Consider the following 20627-nt stretch of genomic DNA (forward strand, 5'->3'; position numbering starts at 1 on the left):
GAAACAGTGTCAGACTTTATTTTGGGGGGCTCCAAAATCACTGCAGATGTTGACTGCAGCCATAAAATTAAAAGACGCTTACTCCTTGGAAGAAAAGTTATGACCAACCTAGATAGCATATTGAAAAGTAGAGACATTACTTTGCCAGCAAAGGTCCGTGTAGTCAAGGCTATGGTGTGGTCATGTATGGATGTGAGAGTTGGACTGTGAAGAAAGCTAAGCACCAAAGAATTGATGCTTTTGAACTGTGGTGCTGGAGAAGGCTCTTGAGCGTCCCTTGGACTGCAAGGAGATCCAACCAGTCCATTCTGAAGGAGATCAGCCCTGGGTGTTCTTTGGAAGGAATGATGCTAAAGCTGAAGCTCCAGTACTTTGGGCACCTCATGTGAAGAGTTGACTCATTGGAAAAGACTCCGATGCTGGGAGGGATTGGGGACAGGAGGAGAAGGGGACAACACAGGATGAGATGGCTGGATGGCATCACTGACTCGATGGACATGGGTCTGGGTGAACTCTGGGAGTTGGTGATAGACAGGCCTGGCGTGCTGCAATCAGGGGGTCGCAAAGAGTCGGACATGACTGAGCAACTGAACTGAACTGAAAGTGTACCATTTTGTTTGTGTGTGTGTGTATATATATATAATTATTACATACTTTTATATATAATATATATTTAATAGTCAATAATAAAGGTATGCAACTGTGAAAGAATTAAAAGGTTGAAGGAAAGCAATATTCTATAGACATCAATTTAATTTCCTTTAATGTGGTTATTGTCACTGATAGGCTAATGCTGTTGTCACTAATGCTTGCCAGGTTAGGTCAATAAATAACTAATTAATAAACAGAATATTATATTTCAGGAAGGGCAGTATCAGTAATAATGTATATCAGCAAGTACTTTGAGATGTTTAGCTAAGACCCTAACATTCTAATACAGCCAGTTTTTTTCAGTATGTTCCAGTATTACTATAAAGCATCAGTTTTATTTAAAGATTCCAAAGAACCTCTTTATACACATTCATACTTCATTTTATGCTGCTGCTTTTCATTAGAACTTATATTTGAGGTGATAGTAAGTATATGCTACTTGAGTTCCTTGTCTTCTCTGATTTTTTGAATAGATTTTTCTGATTTGTTAAATACTCATATACCATTCTGATAAGTAATATTCTTTTGTTCTTTTTTATTGAGGTATAATTGACATGCAACATTAGTTTCAGGTATACAGCATGATGATTGGGTATTTGTATATACTGCAAAATGATCATCACAATAGCTCTCATTAACATCCTTCCTCATACAATTACAGAATTAGTTTTTCCTTGTGATGAGAACTTACAAGATGTACTGTCTTAGTAACTGTCAAATATGCAGTATAGTATTACTAAACTGGAGTCAACCGTGCTATACTTTACATCCCCATGACTTACTCATTTTGTAAGTGGAAATTTGTGCCTTCGACCCCGTTCACCCTGTCCCTTGTTTTCTTTCTCTCTTTTTTCATCTAAAGCCACTGGATGTGGACAAAGACTCATCTCTGGTGACTCTTTGCTATGGACTCTGTGTTCTGGGACGGAGAGCTTTGGGGACTGCATCTCACCATATGTCCAGGTGAGGAAGGTGTTGCTGTTTTCAGAAACAGACTGGGAAGCTCTGTAACCAAAATCTGAAAAATCTGAAATGGTTTTTAATGGAAGCATTCTATGTTAATTTATTACAGATGTTTCTTCAGACATTGTATAGATCTTTTTAGTAAACACAAGTGGTTAAAAGAACTAACTTTTAAAGTTCACATGTGTGTAGGCAGCTGCAGATAATGAGAATCTAAGAATTTAAGACATTTAAAAAAATAACTTACAATGTATGATTGGTGTCTTCCCATATACATCTATTTTTCTAACCGTTCACTTCCTTTTATTTTTATTTTTCTCCTTTCAGTCTTTGCTCAGAGCATTTATATTCTTAATATAATGGTACATTAGATTTGGGGACTCTAAATGTAAACTGAATTTCTTGTTGTGAACACCCAGTTGAATTAGAATTAAGAAATGCCACACAACGCTTCTTCTCACTTCATGTTTTCCACTAGGCCCTCCTTACTTTCAAGTTGGAGAGTCTTTACATTCTGTTTATGTTCAAGGACTCACTATTACGGTAGTTCATAAACAAGGGTCCAGGGCATATAGCCTTGACCTTTGTGATTCTGATTCAGGGGTACTGGTATTAGTTCTTGGCGTCTGTATCTTCACAACACTCTCAGATGATTCTGATGCATAACCAGATGTTAGAATGAGTGTAATGGAAGACCTTTGTCAAAATACGTAAACTTTTATCTCCAATCTTAACAGTAATTTAGAGTCATTCCTCTATGGATTGCATGCCCTATTTAAGGGAGATTTCCGTATTTCTTCAATTCGGGACGAATGGATCTTTGCTGACATGGAACTCCTGAGGAAAGTAGTAGTCCCTGGAATTCGTATGTCCATTAAACTTCATCAGGTAAGAGGAGGGAATTTCTAATGCATTACTGGTTTTAATGGTACTTCTTCACTTGACTCCCAAATTATGTTCCTTGGGATCCTTTTGAGAAATACTGATTTGAGACAAAGGAAAACACGATTCTTGACACAATATTAAATCTTAGAAGCCTGAACCTGTGTTTGTAACACTGAATCTGAATAGTAATAGTAGAGAGTGACCTGGGCATGAACTTGAAGAAAAATACAAGCAGTGGCTAACTGAAAATAAAAGCCTTGGGCCCCTGTAATGGTTTGCTTAGACTTCAGGTGATTTTAATTCATGTCTGTTCTTAGGTGATTGTAATTCATGCCTGTTCTGTGGGTAAATGTTAGTTGATTCCCAGTGCAATATAACAACATCTCAGGAGTCTTGCAAGTGTTATTATTTAACTATGAGCTTCATTTACCATGTTTTATAGAATAAATGATGGTTAGGACAGAATCAGCCTTAATTAAATAATCCTAGTAAAGTAGTAAAATGAAAATGAGACCCCCAAATGCAAATCTAAAGCCCTGGGCCCCTTTAAGAATATATTTTGAAATTAGGTACTGGCACTTGCTGCCCTTACCATTCCGCCTGACAGCTGTGATGAGATATGAAGATAGCACGTGACAGTATTGATCAAATGCACCTGCTGTGCTCGAATGGGGCTGTCTCTCTCTGCCAAACAAGAGGTGGATTGCTCTTCAGATGATTTTACCATGACCTAATGGAATGAAGCTAACACCCGTATATTATTTAGGAGCATTACTAATAAAGACTGTAGTATTTGAAAATTTCTATTTTGGGGCAGATGGGGAAAAAAATATTTGGGATCAAGGAGAAGAGGGCGGCAGAGGATGAGATGGTTGGATAGCATGACCTACTCAATAGCCATGAACTTGGGCAAACTCCAGGAGGTAGCAAGGGACAGGGAGGCCTGGTGTGCTGCAGTCCATGGGTCACAGAGTCAGACACTGCTTAGCGACTGAACAGCAGCAACAGAATTGTCCATCATCAGACTGGCTTTAGAGTTTCAAGAAAAAATTCAGTGTATTTTAAAGAAAAGGATAATGATTTCATATTTAAATGTTTTTAAAACTTAACAGTTTCTCAGAAGGTATTGTGTTTCTGCTACATATGAAATACTCTTTTATGTAGCATAATTATCTAACAGCTCCTGACAGACATCTTTAATTCTAAACATCATGACAGGTATTTTATCTCCATCTGGCAGAGAGGAAACTGAGGCACAGACTCTCCATATTTTCTGATCCCTGTCTATCCCTACAAGTGCTCTTGCCTGGTGCTTCCAGTCCATTTCCTTACATGTGTTTTTAGCCTGTGACAATGGTTCTCTACCTTATAATCAGGCCCAACACAGTTGAGTACAACACACTGTCATCATTAGCCGTGACTGACAGCAACAATGACAGATTGGGAAGGGGTAAGGAGGTGCACAGAGGAACCCAGGGCCATGGAGTGCTGAGGGAGGGGAGAAGGTGAGAACAGAGGTGCAACCTGGAGAAGTTCTGTGATCCCCGTACACCTTGGAGAACAGTGAGATTGACCTGTGAAGTAACAAGCAACAGCCATTCAGTGAGCATGACTTTGACCAGACAGGGGGTTGCTGGTGAGAGACTCTCAGGCCAGGAAAAGATAGATGTGTAAATAAGTAGTGTTCATCTCCAAAGTTCATTTGTACTCAGGAAAATCCACAGAAGGCTTCTATGTTAAAGTATTAAATGGCAACCCACTCCAGTATTCTTGCCTGGAAAATCCCATGAACGGAGGAGCCTAGTTGGCTACTGTCCATGGGGTCGCAAAGAGTTGGACACGACTGAGTGACTTCACTATCTACACATGTATACTACTTGGCATGTGACCTAGCAAGTCCATTCCCACATATTTACGCAAGAGGATGAAAGCATATGTCCACCCAAAGACTTACACATGTGTGCATAGCAGTTCTAGTCCCAAGAGCGCAAAGCTGCAGATAACTCCAGTGTTCATCAGCAGATAGAATATTACACAGCAATAAGTATAAATGATCTACTGTTAGATGCCACAGGAAGAATGAATACCAAATATTATACAGAATAAGGGAAGCCAGACGTAAAAAGAGTGCATATTGTATTATTTTATTTAGGTAAAATTTAAAACAGGCCAAACTAATCTGTAGTGACAGAAAGCAGATCAGTGATTGCTTGGGATGTGGAGATTGAATGCCAGAGGGCAGGAAGGAACTTTGAAATGACAGAAATAGTCTATATTTAGATTGTAGCAGTGGTTAACACGGGTTTACACATTTGTCAAAGTGCGTCTGACTATACTCGTAAAATGGGTACAATTTAAAAAAAATGGGTACAATTTATTATGTGTAAATTATACCTCAACTGATTGTTTTTTAAAAAGATTCTGTTTCCAGAGAGCTAAATACTTAACATTTCTGTTAACCTTTGTTTCAGACACAGTCTCTGATAGGGTGCTTTTTAATTTTTAATTCTGCAATCTGTTATATGTTTCACTTTAGAAATTAAAACTGTTATCTGTGTAATATTTAATTTTATAGTGTTCTATAATGTATCAGTGTTTTCATCCACATAATCACCCACAGCCCAGAGATTTATTTTACTCACAGTTTTGTAGCTGAAGATGAGCCAAAACTCAGAGAAATTAAGTAAATCACCTTTTTGATGTGTTCTCTCTTGTCCTCTAATCATTTTGTAAAACAGCTTACTTCCTTATTTTTTTTTTCCCACTAGTCTCTTTAAGGGAGTTTACATGGTTGTTATAGCTAAAATACACCAATTAAAGTCTAGCTTGGTTTACAAGAGATATATAATGAAAATGTTAACAACCTGTGATCTCCTTGAGGACAGTGATAGCGTCTTAGTAATCTTTATATCCTCATTGCTTAGCACAGTACTTGGCAGCCAGTGAATGTTGCATGAGTTGCATTGTTTTCAACAAATAATATTTCCTGTGCATCTTCTCATAACTTCTCAAGTGTATTTCTAAAATGCTTCTGAAAACCTTTCCTAGAATTGGGAACATTATCTCTTTTTTTATTTATTTGAAAACTAATAGAAAACAATGAAAAGTAAACATCTCCCAAGAGCAAGCGTCTTCTGTCATCCCATCCCATCATACAATACTCCAGGAAGCAGTCACTGCCAGTAATTGGATGCCCATCTTTTCTGCTTTCCCCAAGTTCATTCAGGCATTTTCAACTACATTTATACATATTTTCCTTTTTAAAAATGTAATCGTGCTGTGTAAATTGATCTGGGTCAAGCTTTTTTCCCAGCTAGTATAATGTGGACACCTTTCTAAGTCAGCACCTGTAGAGGCATTTCATTTTTTTTTTTTTAATGACTAGTTTTCCAGAGTGTAATTTTTACTGTTTATTCAGCCCTTTCTCTATTCATGGACATTCTGCTTGTTTCAAATATTTATCAGTAAAACACTGCTGAATGATGTACATAGAAGTTTACATATTCATTCAACCATTTTAAGCCCAATGAAAATAAGTACTTGGACAGGATTGAACATTCTCCGCTTTTGGCATGCCTAATGATTTCAGACTTTGTGTCCATTTTACTGAGAATGTGTTTATTGCTTGTCTCTGCACTTTTATTTTCTATTCAAATAATTGTACAAATACTACTAATCCAAGGATGTCATTTCTTCCTTAAGTGAGTATCTTGCTGAAAGAGAGCATCTTATGTCAGAATGAAAAAATGCTCTAAAAATGTATTCAAGTTCTGGCACTACAATCATATACTAATTTTCTAAACCTCGTTGTTCAGCCACTAAGTCATGTTAGACTCTTTGTGACCCCATGGACTGCAGGCTTCTCTGTCCTTCACTATTTCCTGGAATTTGCTCAAACTTACATCCATTGAGTCAGTTATGTGATCCAACCATCTCATCCTCTGTCACCCCCTTCTCCTCCTGCCCTCAATCTTTCCCAGCTTAAGCCTCTTTGAGCTTCAGTTTCCAAATTTGTAAAATGCTGGCATTATCTGCTCAGCCTTCTTGACAGCATTGTTTCAGGAGTTAGGTGAGGTCATGTGTTGGAGAACCTTGTACACTGTGCACCCACATGTGCGTGAAGACTTCTGTCATCCTCGTGTTGGTGGTCCTCCCGACCTGGAGGTGCATCTGTGGGGATATCACCCTCTTGCTCTCACCATCTCACCTTCCGATAGCACACACTCCTGTCAGCTGGCCTGAGCACAAATGAGTTACTTTACCTGGGTGTAAAAATGTATCAGCCTCTTAACTATAAATATGAAGGCAGCTAGTATAGCATTTGTGTTTCCTGAATAACATACCATTTCAGAAATTCGAAATTGTGCTATGATTATTGGGGTTTATATCCTGTATCCCCTGTTAGTTTGGGGGTTTCTGAATGGGAAGTGTTGATACATTCCATATACTCCGTTGTTTCATCCAGGCTATCTGCCACACAGTCTTGCATGTGGTAGATATTAAATAACAACTTACCAAGTAAATGAGTAGTTGCTAAGATCAAGAAGACCTAGCTTCTCTAGGACTTAGGACCCTTAATTTGTCCTCCAAGCTCATAGTTTTGAGCCTTCTCTTAACTAGATGAGAGGCAGGATAAAAATTGTATATTGTTATCATACAAGAGATGCGACTTTAAGTGAAAAGCACCTAGTTAAAAAGAAGCATAGTTTAGAGACCTTTTATGTAGCGTTAAAGGTGAGATAATCTTTTAACAGGAAAAAAAAATGAAGATATGCAAACCAAATTGAATGAGGTAAACAAACTATAGATAAATTGGAAATAAAAATGGTTTAGCTAATAAAACTTAGAGGACAGGTAGGGTTGAATTGAGGAATTTGCGGAAGTAGTAGAGCAGTAATGAGCTAATTCCTAATCTGGATAAATTTAAGAATCAATCATTTACCTCTGCCAATACTAACACATTCTGATAATGAAATACATAAGCCAGTTTTTAAGACTTATAATTTAGTAACTAGTTTTACAGAGGTGTTCATTGTCTTGGAAGTCATTCTCTAATTTTCCTAGAAATACAGGTCTATCTTTATCTCTGTCTATAGGACCATTTCACTTCTCCGGATGAATACGATGACCCCACTGTGCTCTACGAAGCCATTGTATCCCACGAGAAGAACCTCGTCATTGCCCACGAAGGGGACCCTGCGTGGCGGAGTGCCGTGCTCGCCAACTCGCCCTCCCTGCTCGCTCTGCGGCACGTCATGGACGATGGCACCAACGAGTATAAGATTATCATGCTCAACAGACGCCACCTGAGCTTCAGGGTCATTAAAGTAAGGCTTGGAGCACCTGTCTGCCTCTGAAAGCAGTGAGACTCAGAGAGCCTCATCCAGACTTCTAAAAGTCATGGAGTTCTTTCACAGGAAGCAAAAGCATGCAGCCGCACCACGTTGACGGTTATTGTTTTAAGCACTTAATAATTTATTTTGTCAGTAACGCACTCTGTCTTCTGAAGTTTCCTCATGTGCTGTGAAGCCTTAAAGCCTTTCCTTATTTCTGTTTTGGCAGTCTCTTGCCTGTTTGGGCAACATCTCTTCTGAAAATGTCAGCCCTGTATTGCTAACACGATTGATTCCTAGGTTGCAAAATAATACTATAACTTGTACTTGCTAGCTCACTGTAAATGGTTCGTTCTGACCTGTTTTTTTGGTTGGTTTGTTCTGTTGTTTTTTTAAACGTCTCAAGACTGTAGGAGGCATAATCTCTGAAATTTTATTTTGATAGTTTGAAATGTTTTACTTGTTTCTTCATCGAATCAAACCCCCCCCGACGAAATCACAAATATCCTTTCAACTCTAAATACTTGTTACCTCTCATTTCTGTCAGAAATATCTGTTATCTCAGTTACAGCATTCAGTGCTTCACCAATTTAGAAAACTAAATAGACTACATTTTACTTGGTATTTTTACAAGACAGCAAAGGGAAGAGCTCTGTAGGTGCTTATTATTTAACAACCTAATAACGGTGGGAAATGGTTCACTCCCATTCAGATGTGACCTACTTATATTTGTTTCCTGCTTTTCACAGCTGGTTATTGTAATATCTTTCATATCCCTCCCATTGCTACCCTTCTATTTATATAAATTTTATTCTTAGCCCCTTAACCTACTTCCTGTGTGTTCTGATTTTCAGGTGAATAAGGAGTGTGTCCGAGGTCTTTGGGCAGGGCAGCAGCAGGAGCTTGTTTTCCTGCGTAACCGTAACCCAGAGAGAGGTAGCATCCAGAATGCCAAGCAAGCGCTGAGAAACATGATAAACTCATCCTGTGATCAACCTATTGGCTACCCTATCTTTGTCTCACCCCTGACAACTTCTTACTCTGACAGCCATGAGCAGCTTAAAGAAATTCTTGGGGGACCCATCAGCTTGGGAAATATCAGAAACTTCGTCGTGTCAACCTGGCACAGGTGAGCCTTGGGGCTGCCTTTTCCAGCAGTGGTGTGTCCTGACCCGCCTAATTTATACCTTGTACATAAGTGTCACCTGGAAAGCTTTAGGAAAAATGCAGCTGGCATGGTACAGTAAAAACTCGTTACAGCTGAGCTTTAGGAAGTAGAATCTGAGCATGCGTATCTTTAAACTCTTACTAGATAAATCTAACGCACAACTCTGGTCAGGAACCACTGCTCTAGCATTTAATAGAATCTTGAATAATTCCCTCTCTAATTTTTTTAAACTCTACTGCAGCATATTGTTGCTATTAGAATGTGTGGGTCAGCAAACAGGGCAAACTAGAGAAAAAGCAAAGAAACTTGGGCAAGCTGATTTCATTCTTTTGGAGTTCCATTTGAGCAGTAGGGGGAGCACGCTATCCATGTTGAAGCTCCTCCTTGCGCAATGCAGAGATACTGCTGCCATTTGAACAAGGAGCACTCAAGTCTCAAATCTGTAATGTCCTCAAGTATGCACATGAATTGTTTCCTCTGCCTTGTGTCTGGTAAATTCTGACATGTGGTATAGGAACATCATAATTTGATGGGTGATAAAGAAAAATTGCAGATCAAGTGTTGTTCAGATCTTTAAATATCAGAACTTAAGAAAAACGGGATTCGAGCAATGAACTCTAAAACAGGTGCTTTAAAATTCTTCCAGCATCACAGTAAAATTTCACCATTTTAACATCAACCCCTGTTCAAACAGGAGGAAGAACACAAACCAGGATAGTGTTCAAAGGAGTTTTGTCTTAAAAAAATAGGTGTTGTGTTGAAATTGACTTGTTTGCTCAGGACTGAGTGGTTTAATGGGGTGCAGGATTTTCAGTGCCAAACTGAGACAGTTTAAACTTTACACTTTAAAACAAAAGAAAAATTATTACAGCAGCTCTCTTCAGTTTGCTACAGCATAAATTAGATTTAATTTATATCAGTTAGGTTCTCGTGGGTTGTATACAGTGGCAAGAATTCTATTTCCAGCTGAGATCTTAATGGAACACGTTATTATGTGCAGTTCTTCATTATGATGTAGGAAAGGTGATAGAGTGTATAAAAGTGAAGTCAGTTAAGAATGGAATCAGTGAATTTAAGAGGGCAATATGAAAACATAAAAGTCTTTTGCTTCCTGATGTTGATTGCTCCATGAAGACTTTCAAAGGTGAACATAAGTCGCGTTAAATGTTTAGAATATCTAGGGAAAGGAAGAAATACCTATCTTGAAGTGATCTTGGGGGAGTGCCTCCTACCCTGGTGTTTGTTCCTAGGTTAAGGAAAGGTTGTGGAGCCGGATGTAACAGCGGTGGCAATATCGAAGATTCTGATACTGGAGGTGGACCCTCCAGCACCAGTAACAGTGCGACAACTGCCAACGATCCCCACAGCAGTGCATCCCAAGGAAGCGCTGGAAACCCAGGCCAGGCACCCGGAGCAGGACTTCATCCGCCTGTCACATCCCACCCTCCAACCCTAGGTAATCTGAACCAAAGTTATGTGTGAGATGTCAGTCCCTCAGCTGTGGGGTCCAGGTGGTATGTGTGTGTAAAGAGGATGACACATTACCTACTTGGAAATATGTAAGCAGAATGTGTTATTTGATTCCCAGTGGGCCGTTATCCTACCTGTCTATATCAATCATTTTATGTATATAAATATATAATACTTAAAAATAGCCTTTCTTTGGAAGTACCATTTTTAAAGGCTAATCATACATAACTAATATAATTTATGTAACTTCTCTCCTATTGAACAATGATTTGATTTCTTCTGAGTATTATAACTTTGTATATAAATCTTTATGTTATAATCTCTTTTTCTTTTCTTGGGCTGGAAACTTGAGAAATGAAATTAAATCAAAGTTTATGTAGATATTTATGACTCATGATATAAAATGCCGAAAATCTTTCTAGACTTTCTTTTTTAAACCAGTTGGTACTTTGAACAGTCGTACATAGAAATGTCCAGCTTTGAGTCTCATCGTTCCCAGCTCTGCTCCCTGCTCTCTCAGAGAGACAGGAGAAGGGGGTGGTCTTTAGTTCCATTGTTTTAATTTGCATTGCTGTAATACCTATGGTTGGAAACTTTTGAGTTTATCATCTCTTCTTTCTGGAGTCATATTAAGTCTCTTGCCCTTTTTTCTATTTGGTTATTTTTTTCTTATTTGTCTTTAAGATTTTATTTAAAAATGAATTTATCTTTGTCTGCGCTGGATCTTCATTGCTCCGTGTGAGCTTTCTCTAGTTGTGGCAAGTGGTAGCTACTCTCCAGTTTGCAGTGCACCTGGAGAAGGCAGTGGCACCCCACTCCAGTACTCTTACCTGGAAAATCCATGGACGGAGGAGCCGGGTAGGCTGCAGTCCATGGGGTCGCTAAGAGTCAGACACGACAGAGCGACTTCACCTTCACTTTTCTCTTTCATGCATTGGAGAAGGAAATGGCAGCCCACTCCAGTGTTCTTGCCTGGAGAATCCCAGGGATGGTGGAGCCTGGTTGGCTGCCATCTGTGGGGTTGCACAGAGTCGGACACAACTGAAGCGACTTAGCAGCAGCTTCACATTGCTGTGGCTTCTCTTGTTGCAGAGCAGAGCTCTAGGGTGCGTGGGCTCCAGAGTTGTGACTCAAGGGCTTAGTTCCAGGGCATGTGGGATCTTCCTTGACCAGGAATCAAACCCTTGTCCCCTGCACTGGTAGGAGGATTCTTGAGCACTGGACCACTAGGAAAGTCTGTATCTTCTTCCTATTTATATTTGAATATTCTGGATTGAGGTTTTTGTCAGTTTTCTGTACCAAAGATAGCTCTTCCCATTCTGTATCTTGGTTCTCTCTTCTCTTCCTGTGAAGAGTGGGCTTGTCTTTTTTTAATGAGAAGTTCTTTATTTTTGTATAGAGCAATTTACTAATCTTTCCCTTTATGATTAACACTTTCTGTATCCTATTTAAGAAAATTTTCTTTATCCCAGAGGAAGGTATTATTTTACTAATTTGCCTTTTACATGAGAGCCATAATCTTACCTGGTATGCAAGCCAGATTTCATCCATTCCCAGATGGCTGGTTGGTTATCAGCATTGTCCTTTTCCCCACTGTTGAACATGGGTCAGATTAAATTTTAAACCACTTACTTCAATTAAAAAAAAAGGTAGCGGCACTGAAATTGTTGAGACTCTAGATAGGGGTGTGATCAACATTTTGTTTGTGCTCCTTTACCTTTCGAGTGGAAACCTGAAACTGCCAGTGTGCTACTTTAAATGTGCCTTCTTCTCTTAACATCGATTAGCTCTTTTTAATTTTCACATTAAAAGCACGTGTAATTATTTCTCAGTATAATTAATAATAATTTTCTAATAATCTTCACGTCACTCTTCACAAATCCGAAGAATTCTGTCAAGCCATTAGAATAAAGGACACAGAAGAACCTGCTATTCAGAATCATTGATCATATTCAGCAGTGATCCCTAATACACAGGCATACTGCAGTGGTGCCTCTCTGTTCTTCTGTAGGTAGTATAACTTGTCATTGCAGTAGACTGAAAGGGCATTAATACTTGACTTTGAGAAATAGTTACAGAGCTTGCCACATAATAGATCCTTAATAAATATTTCTCACTGTCTCATTTCCGTGAACTATTTCATCTCTGATGTGTTAAAGAGGTACTCGTGTTATTCTGAAATATTTGAGTGAAAGAAATTTTAGGATTTATCTCAACCCTAAATCCCGCTATTTCCTGTAGATTACCTAATTGTGTTTTTCATGTGGCCCAAAATTTGGATTTTAAAAAGCTTCAGCAAATGAAAATTATACGAACCACATGAGAAAAAAGATCTCAGATATTTATTCCTTTTCGACAACTTTAAAATTTTCAGGTATAAATGTTAAATTCAGTAAATTGACCAGCTAATTTATGATGAGAGGCTTAAGGGAGAAAGTCCTAGAAACTACAAAAGAAGCGACTGTGCCTGCATCATTCCACTCAGAGTGAGCACTGCTGCTGTCTCTCCCTCCCCAGGCACTAGCCACAGCTCTCACTCCGTGCAGTCCGGCCTGGTCCGGCAGTCCCCCGCCCGGGCCTCCGTAGCCAGCCAGTCCTCTTACTGCTACAGCAGCCGACACTCATCTCTCCGGATGTCCACCACGGGATTTGTGCCTTGTCGGCGCTCCTCCACCAGCCAGATATCGCTTCGCAACTTGCCGTCATCCATCCAGTCCCGCCTGTCTATGGTGAACCAGATGGAACCCTCTAGTCAGAGCGGCCAAGCCTGTGTGCCGCATGGCTTGCCTTCCTCCAGCAGCTCCAGCCAAAGCATCCCCGCCTGCAAGCATCACACCCTCGTGGGCTTTCTCGGGACTGATGGCGGCCAGAGCTGTGCCACTGACGTGCAGCCCGGCAGCACCTCAAGCCCTGCCAATAACTCCCATGCCAAAAAGGGGGAGGTGATTTACAGAGTCCAAGTGAGTAAGCCCAGCGCTCTTCTTCCACTGTTTCTCCTTCCCAGTTTTGATTTCTTGTGTTTTGAGTGAAGGACTCCTGTGAAAACGCACCTTAGACTACTTAGTCTGAAGGAAGAACATTTGTGAATGTTGCAAAAAAAGTCTCTGCCAATGTAAAAACTGAAAGCAAGCAGTTTTTCACTGGTGATATTTGTTCCCTCTTCAGCCATGGTTACGTGGCCATGGCAGTAAGGTCTCCCAGGAGGCTGAAAGGAACTCACATGGCTGTTGAGTTTGTTTTTTATTGCATTATAGGCCGTGGAGAATGTGGACACAAAGAGTACTGTGAAAGAAATTTTGTTTGGAATTATATAATTATTCATCTTCAAGGAAATAATGAATTGGAAATGATTCATATTTATTTTCAATGTAGATTGTGGATCCCGGTCAAATTCTGGATGGGATCAACCTGTCAAAAAGAAAAGAGCTGCAGTGGCCTGATGAGGGTATTCGGTTAAAAGCTGGGAGGAACAGCTGGAAGGACTGGAGTCCTCAGGAGGGCATGGAAGGCCATGTAAGTTCTTCTGAAGCTGGTGCCCTGACTTTGGAGCCTGTATGCATGTTTCTAGCTGATTTATGTACTTATGCTTAATTATCAAACTGAATTACTGCCTCTAATCGTAAGGGTAGAGTCTGTGAGTGTATTCAAGGTCTCTGCCACTAACTGCTTGTTTTGTTCTAAATCATTAGGTGATTCACCGATGGGTGCCTTGCAGCAGAGATCCAGGTACTAGATCCCACATCGACAAGACAGTACTTCTGGTCCAGATTGAAGATAAATATGTGACTGTAATTGAAACTGGGGTACTAGAACTTGGGGCTGAAGTGTGAGCCAATGTTTTATAACTTCATTTCTTTTCCCTCAAAATTCCAAGATGTTGGGGAAAAAAAAAAAAAAGAGGAGAGAGCAGAAGATGCCTGCAGTTATCACTTTGATCCTGTAGGAGAGACTTGAACACAGAGTGGGCTAGGTTAAGCACCTCTCCTTCACCCTGACTCCCATCACTGTCTCCATCCCCAAATAAAGCTGAAATATTTTTTTAAGTTAGCTGCTGAGAAAACATTTTGCATGAAGGATAAAGTTCTGTTAAAGTACATCCTTAAAAGTTTTTTCCTATGCATTGCCTATGCTTTAAATCAACAAATTCTTGATTTCTAAACTACAATCTCATATTTTTCTAATTTCTTTGCCAAAAATAATTGCCATGTTTTGTCATAAAACATGAAATCCATTTACCTTGATTTTTAAAAACAAGCGTAGAAACCTTCAGTTTGACACATAGCAGTATAAAAGTTTAATGTACAGTGAAAGAGACTATGAACAGACATAGATTTATCTTATTCCTTGAGCGCTAAAAACTTTAATGAAAAAAAAACTGCACTAATTTTTTACAATGCACTAAAGTCTGAGATTTCTCAGAACATTTATTTATATATAAAAATAAAATGACATTATTTAAATTGCCTTTGGGATAAACCCCTTCCCTTTCCTTATAAACATACGTAGCAGGAACAGTGCTGCCCACTCTTCTTTAGTAGTCTGTACTTCATGCCAGTCCACCAGTTGTTTCCTTTCAAATGAATACTCCATCTCAAGATAACACGTGGCTTCATCGCTGGTGTTTCCCAAAGCCAGTAGTCAGTGACTCGGTCCCGTGAACACTCCTGTCAGCTTCCGTGTCCACACTTCAGATGGGCTCCAGCACCAGGAGCACCCCGGCCACCCTGCTTCTCCCACCTGAGCAAGTTCTGCTGGGGTCAGTTCTGGGAAGAAAAATGCTTTTTGCTTTTCCAAGAAGATGAAATGTCCAGGAATTTAAAGAAAGGATTGATTGCCTTTAAAGAGTTCTTAGCTCTTGAAGTCATTCACATGCAGTTCAGTCAATCAAGTAAAGTTTTTTCAAACAGAATTATCCAAATGGTGCCGTTCTTATCGTTATATCCCACTTTAATAGCTTTGCCTTTTCTTTTCCTCCTCTCTTCTTGTTCTGTGACTTGAATTTTATTTCCAGTGATTTATAGTGTGTAGCTGTAATTTGGAATATTTATATCTGTGATGAAATTGACTTAACTCATATGTTGTCTCATAACTTAAATTTTATTGTTTTTTTTTAATGTATGTATTCAGGGAAATATATAACTCAAATTTACAGTTGGTCTAGGTGGGAACTGCAGTTTAGATTTCATTTTCAACATATGGCACTTTTTAAATCCTTCAGAAAACTTTTCACATTTTGTGTGACACTCCAAAGAAGACTGTACGTGTGAGCATTTAGGAGCAGCCATCTTTCTGCCCCCGTGAATGAAAAGTAAAAAGAAGCAGATGAAGTTAATTTCAGTCATACATTTTATATGATCTGTTATATCCAGAGTATTCCAATTTCAGCATGTGGAACTAGCCGTATTTCAGGTACTTGCTGGCCACATGTGCTTAGTGGCTACTCTGTTGAGCAGTGTGGGTTTGAAGTTATCTTTCTGAGACAGAAGGAGATCTTGGTAATTCTAATGTAGATCTTACAGTATAGCATGACACTTCAGTAGAAGGAATGGAAACTAAGAAAGTAAACAGCTAATATATACCATATGATTGCATTTTCACTCCAAAACCTTTTTTTCTTTCCTTTTTCCAATTTAAAATTTTGTGGTTATTCAGGAGCCAGTGTGCCTCGTGTTGATGTTTCCAGACTTCACACACTGCAAAACTTATTGTTGAGAAACTTTTCATCAAATAATTTATTAAACCTTTATATAAAGAGTACCCTGTTTCTCAAAACAAATTGAATTTTGTTATCTTTCAGTAATTTTATTAATTAGGAATCCTAAAAGGAGCCCTGTTCTTATTTTTTTTAAGTCTAAAACTTGTAGTCTTTTTAAAATCATAATACTTTTCTAATAATTGCATCTGGGGAAGTATTGATAATTAAGGAAGGATTCACATCTTAATAATTTGACCTAAACTATAATAGAGAAATATACACACTTTCAGTAATTAAACTGATTATACATGTCTTACTTAACCCTGTCCCATACGCCCTTGGAGGATAGTGAGCTGTTCATTTAGATTCCCTGCATAGCGTTTTTCATTAGTAGCAATGTATAAGACTCCAGTACACACTCATTGGCATCTTTAGTTCACAGTTGCCAAAACTTTGAGAGTTCCTTAATTTGAAAGTAAGGATACATAATTAAAACACAACTTTTTTCATTGTTCTAAATAGTTTTATTGATAGCTGTCTGGGTTTTTTTCTTGTTTGATTTTTATTTAGAGTTCTGGAGTAAGTTATCAATGGTTAGCTTTTTTTTTTTTGGTTATTATTTAGTGGTAAAAATCATTTTATAACTCACATTTTTGGTTAATCTTCCAGTTTATAATTTGGTGTAAACCTTTTTACACCATTTTTCAATACTTGATAAAATTTTATATGTTGACTTTTTTCTAAAGAACAATAATTTTTCAAGAAGTCTAGATTAATATGTTGATATTTAAGGGGTTTGAGAGTGTAGGTGGTGAAGCTCTGTATTTTTAAGATGATAAGAGATTAATTACCTTTCAGGAAATTAGTGAACAGACTTCATCAGTGTTTTGCCTTCTTTGAGTTTCCATTACTGGGAGATTAACCTCCATTATATTTGAAGTATTTTTCTTAATATTTCAAGTATATCTGAGATACTTCCACTAATCCTTGAAATAGAATTAGTCAGACAAGATTTCTCTTGAGCGAAATATGGAAAATTACTCTGTGTACCAGATGTCAGGCAGTGAAAATATAAGCTTTAACTTCAGCTCATTAAAAAGATGTATTTTTCTTCCTGGGTTGGTTTACTTTTCCATCTCATATCAAAATATAAAAAACCAGCCTCACATTTAAGCAAGGGTAGCTTAGCCTTAATGAATTCCGCTTTGCCTCTGAGCAGCAGCCCTGGGCCCCTGCTTAGGAATTCTTCATTTGGTCGATTGCTGCACTGAGTCATGTTCATCCAGAGCTGAACCTTTTAAACTGATGATTTGCCCCGAGGCTAAAATTATCATTTTATCTTAGTTAACTCACAAAAATCTTTCTTAGTAAATATATGACTTGAGAAGATAGCAATAGTGTTACATGAGAATTATTTGAATTTGTTTACTAGCTACAAAATTAGAAGTTGCTCCCCACAATGTGAATTACTTTTGTGTTTATTTTCATCACTTTTTCATGAATATGGACAAGACCTCACCCCCCTTTTTTTTTAAATTTCTCAGTATTCCTTCTTGTTCTTTTCTGTAGTACATTATAATCACATAAAATTACTTTGCTTGGACACAGACCCAGTGAATTTTTTACTTTTGTGAGCATACCTTGTTCAGATGAGGTGTAAAACATCCATTGTTCTAGAGGCTTTTCCTTTAATTCCAAAATAAATTAAGAGAACAGTGTCGTTGAAGAAGATGATAGTTGGAACCCATGACTTTGAACTTTGTTTTGGTCTTTGTGGAAGTTGAATTTTTATTAATCTGGAAAAAGAGGAAAATTAGACATTATGATGTATTTGTGCAGCATAAACATTAATATTATGTTGGATATGTATAGTTTTTTTTAATAAGGTATTAAAAAACTAGCCTCTCTTTTCTTCACTTCTCTTATTTAAAAAAAAAAATATCTGGTTGATACATACCTAGGCCTTTTTTTTATTTAGGTGAGAACTGTGATTGGAAAGAAGTTCATTATTATACAAGTAGATCTGATAGGTATGTGAGTTGAAGTATTAATTTTGCTTGAAACAGAGGTGTATTTTCTGCTTTGAATCACCTCACCCAAGTCATCTTGTCAAGAATCACGTGTGATAAGAATTTGTCTCTATTGCCTATCAGCCACGTGTTCTTTCTGAGTTAGAAAAAATAAGTTCTATTTGTGAGCTGAACTTCCTTATGTACTGTTTTATGGAAGCAGCATAACATTCTTTGGGGCACCAGAGCTGATTGTCTTCACAAGGTTACATGACCGCTCTGTTCTAAGACACACCTATTATATAGAGTTATACCTTTTTTTCCCTCTGCCTCAGCTCTGTACCTGAGAATTTATGATTCAGTGGAGCAGGAAGAAAGGTCATCTAAGATTGTGATAAGGATGAATTCCTGCAGGTTATTTGCACAGAATGGGACGATACCTTGAAATTTAAAGCAGAGAATTAGTGGAAAAGTGAGATGGCTGCTCCAGATGACTCTTGGGTTTAGTGTAATTGTAGTATAACAAGATTTTTTATATATGAAGCTTGATTCTACAACCAAAATAATAGAAATGGGGAAATCGTGTCTGCTTATGCTTTTTTTTTTAAAGCTTACTATAATTTAACGAAAAATAAATTGTAAAAAATGATTACCTTAACATTATACAAGTCTGGCAATGAGCTCTGCATGAGGAAATGGAAGGAAGAATATGAAAATGATTCCAGGAAAGTAGGTGGGAGGAAGGAGAATGGGTTTCCCTTTTCTGATCATGGGCTCTGGAAGTATTCATTGACTCTACCAGCATTCAGTATAAACCAGAGATATGTACTCCTGTGTGTCTGTGAGCGTGTGTGTGTGCGTGTGTCTGAGTGTTTGTTATTCTGAACAGCTTGTAAATACTGTAGTTGTTTAAAATGGAAACTAAAAGCTGAGATTGTTTTTTCTTTGCAAATATATTGCATCAAAGATACAGTATTGACAGTGGATAAAACACTGAGGAAATAAATTTTTTTTCATTTTGCCTTCTGTCCATTTTTGTCAAATTAAGAAAATTAAGAGTTTACCATATTAAGCTCTGACTAGCATATTTTTAAAACATGTACTTGGTTGTGAAGATAATCATTTTAAACAGATGCTTAAGCTTGCTGACATGGGATTCAGCCTATAATAGAAATTTATCTATTTCATAATAAAAGGATATCCTTTCACACTTGGCAGAAAGGTTGTAGTTAACATTTTATGAACTTATCTGAATGTGTCTTGCTAGTGATATTAGATGGACCATGTAGGATGAGGGATGGAAATGTGTGCATATCCACTGTGCTAATCTAGATTACAGTTCAGAAAATGACCATGCAGATCACAGTCATCAAAACCTGGCAAATGCTAAATAAGGGTGTGTACTGATTCTGTGTATAATACTTAAGGAAAGTGCAAGCTGACTTACAATGATAATAGATATACTCTTGACAGAGTCACTCATTAAGCCTTTAGTGAGTCTCTTGAAGTAACAGCCCAAACTGGCAGGGTGCAGGTGATGTCCTTTGGTATCAAGAGCCCCAAACAGTTTGCTCTCTTTCTGCCCAGGATCACAGTGACTCACCTGGAGATGTAATGGCAGTTAGTCTTAGGACAATATTTTTATCTAATGGCAGGAAGCATGCTAGTTAAATGAAACACATCTTCAAAGAAAGGAATTTTCTGTGTGTGTAATCTACATGAATCTTAGACCCAGAGTTTCAAAGGGGGGTTGACCTGAAATCTGGGTCCCCTAAACCTCTTCGTTGTTAACCTCTTAAAGTGCAGCTTACTTACGGTTTTGTTGGGGTTTTTTTCCCTCTCCTAAAGAATTCAGATATGTTTTGCTGGCCTGTAGGCAATGAACTCACCATGTAGGTGCATTTTCCTCTGGAGAAGGAAAAAAGCACCTTGTGAAGTAGGGACATGACCAAATGATGGCTTTTAGGGTATTCACTCAGCACTTACTGTGCAAAACATTTGTTTGATTCCCCTCTTCTCCCATTCACATGTGTTTATTAAAACTAAATATTCTTGAACTTCATACTTAGAAAAATGTAATTTTTTTCTACAAGAGAATCCCTAGGTTGCTCTGTCATTTTCTCAGGACATCTATTAATAGCAAGTGGCTGACTATTTTGGGGGGCTCCAAAATCACTGCAGATGGTGATTGCAGCCATGAAATTAAGACGCTTAGTCCCGGCAAGAAAGTTATAACCAACCCAGCTAGCATATGAAAAAGCAGAGACATTACTTTATCAACAAAGGTCCGTCTAGTCAAGGCTATAGTTTTTCCAGTGGTCATGTATGGATGTGAGAGTTGGGCTATAAAGAAAGCTGAGTGCCGAAGAATTGATGCTTTTGAACTGTGGTGTTGGAGAAGACTCTTGAGAGTCGCTTGGACTGCAAGGAGATCCAACCAGTCATCCTAAAGG

General features: G+C 38.3%; 1 protein-coding gene across 5 annotated transcripts in view; it reads left to right on the plus strand.

The window, feature by feature from the left end:
• Nucleotides 1-19196, plus strand: part of PCNX1 (pecanex 1) — a 190092-nt gene extending 170896 nt beyond the window's left edge. For all 5 annotated transcript variants that reach the window (XM_069596912.1, XM_069596914.1, XM_069596913.1 and 2 more), the window contains 8 exons: nt 1514-1614; nt 2352-2502; nt 7596-7826; nt 8687-8961; nt 10251-10456; nt 12988-13430; nt 13843-13983; nt 14160-19196. In XM_069596912.1, the coding sequence (XP_069453013.1) occupies nt 1514-1614; nt 2352-2502; nt 7596-7826; nt 8687-8961; nt 10251-10456; nt 12988-13430; nt 13843-13983; nt 14160-14300 (1689 nt within the window). In that variant the 3' untranslated portion in view covers nt 14301-19196. The remainder of the gene's footprint in view (nt 1-1513; nt 1615-2351; nt 2503-7595; nt 7827-8686; nt 8962-10250; nt 10457-12987; nt 13431-13842; nt 13984-14159) is intronic.
• Nucleotides 19197-20627: the final 1431 nt, after the last annotated feature.

Source organism: Ovis canadensis, chromosome 7 (assembly GCF_042477335.2).
Source record: "Ovis canadensis isolate MfBH-ARS-UI-01 breed Bighorn chromosome 7, ARS-UI_OviCan_v2, whole genome shotgun sequence".
NCBI classification, from domain to species: domain Eukaryota; kingdom Metazoa; phylum Chordata; class Mammalia; order Artiodactyla; family Bovidae; genus Ovis; species Ovis canadensis.